Source organism: Echinops telfairi, unplaced genomic scaffold, assembly GCF_000313985.2.
Source record: "Echinops telfairi isolate 266 unplaced genomic scaffold, ASM31398v2 ScPeMD7_7461;HRSCAF=8499, whole genome shotgun sequence".
Classification (NCBI taxonomy): Eukaryota; Metazoa; Chordata; class Mammalia; order Afrosoricida; family Tenrecidae; genus Echinops; species Echinops telfairi.
This window is the reverse complement of record NW_022111361.1, coordinates 5,196,847-5,204,316: the sequence shown is the minus strand read 5'-3', so window position 1 is coordinate 5,204,316 and position 7,470 is coordinate 5,196,847. Positions and strand designations below refer to the sequence as shown.

Below are 7,470 nucleotides of genomic sequence, written 5' to 3'. Positions count from 1 at the left end.
AGAGGAAACCAGTCGGCGCACCAGAGGGGAGACCGGCCAGAAAGCACAGTGCCCGAGAGGTGAGATATTGCAGGCGTGCACCCCAGCAGTGCGGTCAGAAGAGGTCACGGCACTTACCTTTTCCTTGTCACTCGCTTCTCGAGCCACGGTGGAGCCCTGAAACACAGAGACAGAATGAATACACGCTCCCGGTGGGCAAGGGGCTCCCGTTTAGAAATCCTACGTAGGCTTGGACCCAACACAGCGGCAGGGGTAGGTAGGTAGGTTTGCAGAATGCCGGATACTATATGGGCAAATTCCCCATCATCTTACGACCCCCCTGCACAGCGAGGTGAGGTTCACCCTGCTCGCCAGCTGATGGGAGGACAGGCTTTCTATGTCGGTAGCGCGGTGGTTCTCCACCTTCCTAAGGCTGAGACCCTTTCATACAGGTCCTCATGTGGCGGTGACCCCCAACCATAACACTATTTTTGTTGCTACTTCATCACTGTCATTTTGCTGTTATGAACCAGGTGACCCTGTGAAAGGGTTGTGCGACCCCCAAAGGGGTCACGACCCACAGGTGGAGAACCACTGCTCTAAACTGTACTGGTGTAGTTCACTCGGTGCTCCTAGATTCTCTTGGATCGAGAACCCAGGCATCAAGATCGGCAGAGCTCAGTGTGTGGTTCTCAGGCTGGCACTCCGAGATGCAAAGTCAAAGCTACTTCCATAGAAGTAGGAAGACACCGTCTTTTCACTGTGTTGGACTTGCTCTGACAGGGCAGTAACAAAGGTGGGTAAAACTGTTGGACATTTTAGTAATCTAGTTTCTTATAAATATATGAACATCAAAAACGTACGTAGAAAATGGAATTAAAATACATTGGAATTTTCCCATACACTTTGTGTGTGTGTGTGTGTTCCCATGGAATCACTAGTAGAGTCAATTTCATCTCATAGCCACCTCTAGAGGTTTCTAAGACTGTAAATCTTTATGGGAGACAATAGCCTCATCCTTCTCTCATGGAGTGCCTAGGGGGTTTGAACCACTAACCTTGGGGTGAGCAGCCCAACACCTAACCAACCCACAGCACCACCAGAGTGTTCTCTCTATAGTGTAGTATCTCAAAGGTATACACTACACTAGTAGCCCAGGAGAAAGATGCGGCTTTCTAGGACCGTAAAGAGTGAGTCTCAGAAACCACACGAGACAGTTCTACCCTGACCCGCAGGGTTACTATGAGCCGGCATCCACTCGAGGGCAGGGAGTTTGAGTTTGTTATTAGTATCATATATGCACACACTCTCTCTATAAGTGCACACATATTAATATCACTTAAGTATGGTAGGTCATTGATGAAGCAATAAAAATGTCCAGTTTCATTAAATCTTGACTCTGGGTTACACATCTTTTCAATATTATGTGTGGGAAGTATCCATGAAGTGCTTTTGTAAAACAAAGGAACAATAATTCCATCAAAGCAATTATTTTTGGTAAGGTTGGAGCTATGAGTTGAATGAATCATTATATAATCCCCCCTCCCATGGCACTACATTTTGACTGGAAAGAACTGCCAAATTTGGGGTATTCAGATTTGGCAAATATTTCCTCAAAAGTTGAATAACATGAAGTTCCCATCTCAGGGAAACAACTTACAGAGTTTTGAGTTACTTACGGAATTTAAACCTGCACATGACAATTAGAATTAAAAAAAAACTTGGATCTCAAGTCTGGCTAGACCAGAGGATGTACACTGGTACAGATAGGAACTGAAAATCCAGGGAATCAGGGTGGATGAGCCCTACAGGACCAGTGGTGTGAGTGGTGATACTGGGAGGGTGGAGGGAGAATGGGTAGGAAAGAGGGAACCGATTACAAGGATCTATATGTGACCTCCTCCCTGGGGGACGGATAACAGAAAAGTGGGTAAAGGGAGACGTCGGACAGGGCAAGATATGACAAAATAACAACTTATAAATTATCAAGGGCTCATTAGCGAGGGGGGAGCGGTGAGGGAGGGGAAAAATGAAGACCTGATGGCAGGGGCTTAAGTAGAGAGGAAATGTTTTAAGAATGATGAGGGCAATGAATGCACAAATGCTCTTTAAACAATTGATGTGTGTATGGATTGTGATAAGAGTTGTATGAGCCCCTAATAAAATGATTAAAAAATATATCCCATAGAAAAAAAACATCTTGGATCTCACCTGAACTCGACAGCTTAAATATTTTCTAATGAAATCAATAGTGATATGAATGCGATTAAAAAAAAGTCATTTGAGGGAGCTTCAGAAAATTTGTGGAAATGTGGAATAAAAAGATAATGACTTTTTCCACTACCTTTTTAAAGCTGCTTCATACAATGACAGGCATTTGCATTTGGAGTATCTTCATAAATGAGTGGATCTCTCAATACTAATTACAACTAGTCACTAATTACAAAATCAGGCATTTAAAGTGCAAAGCAGACTAAATGATTTTAGTGTAAAAGAACACAGAAAGTTTACTAAGGTGATTTCAGATTCCACAATATAGCTCGCCTTTGAAAAAATTATACTCTGGGGTTTTGCTGTCGTAGCAATTGGAACATCCACAGTCCCCTGAAAAGGTTATTAAAACACTCCCCTACACCTTTCCAATTACATACAATATTTGTCTAAAGTCAGATTTTTTTTAATACACTTAATATAACAGATTGAGGGCAGTACCTGATAAGATAGTCTTGTATTAAGCCGGACATAAAAGATTTGCAGAAGCATTCAACTATGCCACATCTCATAGAGCAGTTTGTTTCCGCCAAGCAGTTTTTCAGAAAAATGCTTTAAGGCATGATTGATTACGATTTTAAGTACGTATGTAAAAGGCTCACATTAATTTTTAATATTAAAATATTAATAACCGCATCAGTAAAAGCTTTCTGGGGGGTCCAGTCTCCTTTTTAAAGTATGAAGAGGACTTGATACCAAAAAGTTTTGACAACCGATGATGTAGACGAGAGCTGGAAAACCTTTCTGAAAAGGACCACAGGTGTTCAGCATGTCACAGGCTCTCCGATGCTCAGCTCCCTGGTTGCGGGGTCCCATCAAGGTAGTTCTGACCCATAGCGGCCCAATGGGCAACAGTGAAATGCTGCCCAGTCCTGTGCCACCCTCACCGTCATTTCTATCCTCGAGCCCACTGGTGCAGCCACGGGGTCTACTTTACTGAGGATCTTCCTCTTTTTCAGTGACTGTGGGCCTCACCTCATCTGGTGTCAGTCTAAGGATTAAGAGTGTAGGGGTGGAGTCTGGCTGTCAATCTGGAGATAGTCAATGAGACTTCTGTGTGGGCATGGCCTTCTCCTGAGAATTCTGGGAAATCTGGGACTTCCTCCTTGGAGGCAGATGATACTCTCTCTCTCTGCTACTCCCTGAGAGACATTGCAGAAGACAAGGCACATGGACGCAACCAGACCTTGGAAGCCGGAGAAGTCAGAGAGAGCCCTGCCAGCGCTGAGATGTTTCCAATGACACTGGATCCAAAGACTTTCTACCCACTGACTTGTGATCATCCTGCATTTGACTTCATTGCATATGTCTCAAGAGTCTGAAGAGGACTTTATAGATTGGTATCGGGCATATGGGCTAATATCAGACTTACGGCTTTGAACTGGACTGGGTTGGGATGTTTTCTCAATGCTCAATTCCTCTTGTATATAAATCTCTTTTTTATACACATGTGTGTCCATGGATTTGTTTCTCTGGTCTACCCAGACTAACACACTGACTAATTCATCAAGCATGACGGCCTCCTCTAGGAAGTAGTCCCTGTTTGAAAGCAGCCCAATTACTGGAGACAAAGTCTTGTCTCCTTCTAAAGGAGCATTCTGGCTGGACCTGTAACACAGATTTCCTCATTCTTCTGGCAAGCCCCTGCATACTTAGTAGTCTTTGTCAACACCATACTTCAAAGGCATCAACTCTTCTCTGGTCTTCCTTATCCTTTGTCTGACTTTTACATGCACACGAGGCAACTGAGAATCCCATGACTTGGGTCAGGTGCACCTTAGTCTTCACCGGCTCATCACAATCGTTGTTGTAGCTATTTGATTCTGCTCTCATAACACAGAAGCAGTCAGGCACCACAGAAACAATGGGTGGGCCTGGGCTGCAATAAAACTTTATTTATAAAAATGGGCCAGAGGCTGGACTTGGAATGAATGTGTGCCAGTTTGCCAACTCATGGGACAGTCTCACCTCAGTGTCTTCTCATCCCGACAATCAGTGATCTTAGAAGTCAGATCATAACACTGGGCTCTCAGAAGTGGCCTCCTTCATACTCAAAGGTCTTTGAAATGCATTTTCAGGTCCTTTGAACTTGCTATTCTGTCTGCCAGAAATACTCTTTCTGCTGTTCATTCCCTTACTTCCTTCATGTCTGGCCCAACATCATCTTCTCAGTGAAACCAGCCTCCACAGTGTATACAAAGTTGCATCCTTCTCCTTTCGTCCTTATTTCTATCACTAGCACTCAATCCTTCTAACATGCCCTCTCATTTACTAATCTTACTTATTTTCTGGCTCCACCCAACGGAGCATCAGCCCCTGCAGCTTAGGTCTGGTCTGGTTTGTTTATCACCCCACACAGTGCCTGGCATATAGTTGGTGTTCAATGGATCTTGGTGGAATTATATCGGGCATGATTTCTAACATGTATAAATTATTTATTTCTAACATGTATAAGGGTGGAAAGCCATGCTGGCATAACATGAAGTAGCACACGACTAGTTTCCTCGGGGCTTTAGACTGTAAGCACCCCCTGAGCATTTAACGTGTTCAATGACAGTCTTTACAACTACAGTATGTACAATATAGATGGGGGAACTTGAGCTCTTTAGTAAAAATTCAAAAAATGAAATCTCACCTTTAAATCGTATTTCCTATATACAGATAAACGGTGGCTGAATACATTTCTTGTGACAATCACATATATTTCAACTCCATCAACATTTAGCCGGTACATGCCCAAGAACTGGGGAAGAAGTGTGACTCCGTGGCACTCCACGATATACTGCACAGGAGAGACAAACAAAAGGGGAGAAACCCAATCACACGATGGTCACCTGGGTGTAAAATACAATTCTTCAGATTGAGTCCAAACTTTATTATAAAAGACGGTATGAGAATATCAGCCAGGTCAGAGCAATTGGTCCTTTCTATAATCTCTTTAAAGCAGAATTGCTCTCTACCTAAGGCTTCCATCTTTCACCTCAGAAGCCTTGATGATTTTCCCATGTTGAGGCAGAGCCACTTCCCCCCTCTGCCCCCCACGTGCCCCACTTCTGCTTCTTTTTAACGGTGTTAGGCTGGGATGAAGGGGACACTGTGAAGGGAGCCCCGTGTTAGAAGCTAGCAGGAGCAGGGTGGGCTCTTATCCTGGTTTCTGTTTCTCGTGGATTCGTTAAGCTTAGATGATATTCTCCACAGCCAGCCTGTCCTTGGGAGCAGGGATGCGAAGCATGGAAACCGTGCTCCCAGGGGTTGCCGAGGCTTCCTCTGCGACTCGAGGGTCCCTGGCCCCGTGTGGTATTATCAAGTCCACAGGGTGACACCGTTTCAAATGAAGAGTTGCGAAAACACACAAGGAGCTTGGACGTCTTGAATGGCCATACTCTGAAAGCCCGCGAGTCATTGGCAAGAGACGGGCAGGCTCTCTCACACAGGCCTACCTAGCGGTGGCAGATGCCCAGAGCAGCGCCAGAGGGGGTGCCACCGAGCAGTTTCTGTTCAACAGGGGGCTCCTGTCACCAGTTGAGAGTTCATTTGGCAAGTTCAACAGGAAGACTTTCCTACAAGAGAGTCCCTCCCAAACTTCAGGGCTGCTTTTTCTCCCCCTGCTTTGTTTCCGGCCCCTTGGCCTCACCTCCTGCCCCACCTCCTGGTTCTAGCTCCTCCTGCCGCCTCACCCCAGGCCTCCCATCCACCCACCTGCCCCTCATATGCGGAACGCTTCCAGAGGTTGCTTTGTTAGACACCATGGCTCGGTCGGACTCACAGGAAGCCTATTGACAAGAGCTACAGAGGCTGCCCTGTCTTGAACCACCCTCACAATCAGTAGAGCTGAGCCCACGGGTGTCCCCAATGGGTCAATCCATATCCTTGACAGTCTTACTGCGTCTCCCCTGTTGATCCTCTGCTTGACCGAGTGTGAAGTCTTGTTCTAAGGACTGGACTTCTCAGGGGATGGTCTAAACATTAGGGGCGGTTTTCTTCCTCTCATATAACCTTCCACCAAACCGGAGGGACGTGTTCCCAAGGCTGGAGAACGGTGAAGTTGATTGGGGGTGGGGGGTGGGGTGCAGTGGTGCGTGCCGCAGGAGCCAAGTTTCTGGGGTTTTTTTGGGGAGGGGTACCCCTTGTAAGATGGGGGTTAGATATTTGGACGGGGACGCGATCCCACCACTTCCCACAGGCGCTGTTTTCGTAGATGCCCCCGTGTTCCCACTTTCCAAAGAAAGGAAGGTCCCTTTTCCTTTCTTGAAGACGACTTTGAAGAAAGCTCTCTTCTCTGCACGACTCTGCAGATCACGTGCCATCTGATCGTAGACATCATGCATTTCCCAGAGAGCTGCCGGACAAGGTCCACCCAAGGGTCCTGCGGGCAGTTTGGGTGCGTTCTCTTTCTTTATTTTCTCCCTCCACTCCGATTGCTTACATTTCTCAAGGATGATAGCAAGTATTTCATTTGAAAACGAGTTCTTAAAAGACTCTTTCTAACTATTTAGCGGGAAATCTTAACTTTAAAAATGCCCTGCTGACAGGGGAGCAACAAGTGATCCAAAACTAGTGGCAAGGAGGATGTGAGAGGCCTGGACAATGTAACCGAGAGAAATCACTGAAACCCAAATGAAGGCTGAGCATGATAGTGGGACAAGAGGAAAGTAAAGGGAAATAGAGAAAAGGCCTAGGGGACAAAAGGTATGCATAGAGGTTTTAAGACTGGAATGTACATATGTAACTATATTTATATAAGAGTGTGGGGAAACATCTACACGTATATATCTATAGGTTTAGTATTAAGGCAGCAGATGGACATAGTGCCTCCACTCAAGCACTTACTCATTGCAAGAACACATTGTTCTATTAAATTGGCATTCCAGGATGCACACCTCCCCGAAACGATAGCTGAAGAAAAATGTGAACATAAGCAAAGGTGGTGAAGAAAGCTGATGGTGCCCGGCTATCAAAAGATACAGCGTCTGCGGTCCTAAAGGCTTGAAGATAAACAAGCGGCCAACTAGCTCAGAAGCAACAAAGCCCACATGGAAGAAGTACACCAACCTGTGTGACCATGAGCTGTCGAAGGGATCAGGTATCAAGCATCAAAGAACAAAAAACCATATCATTGTAAAGGTGGGTGAGTGCAGAGTGGACACTCAAAGCCCATCGGTAGGCAACTGGATACCCCTTTACTGAAGGGTTGTGGGGAGACGAGCCAATCAGGGTGCA

At 45.7% G+C, this 7,470-nt stretch overlaps 1 protein-coding gene across 2 annotated transcripts in view; it reads right to left on the bottom strand.

The window, feature by feature from the left end:
• Positions 1–7,470, bottom strand: part of PIP4K2A (phosphatidylinositol-5-phosphate 4-kinase type 2 alpha) — a 127,684-nt gene that overhangs the window by 71,475 nt on the left and 48,739 nt on the right. For both annotated transcript variants that reach the window (XM_045283520.1, XM_004710809.4), the window contains exons 5-6: positions 4,886–5,032; positions 118–156 (exon numbers count right to left, since the gene is read on the bottom strand). In XM_045283520.1, the coding sequence (XP_045139455.1) occupies positions 118–156; positions 4,886–5,032 (186 nt within the window). The remainder of the gene's footprint in view (positions 1–117; positions 157–4,885; positions 5,033–7,470) is intronic.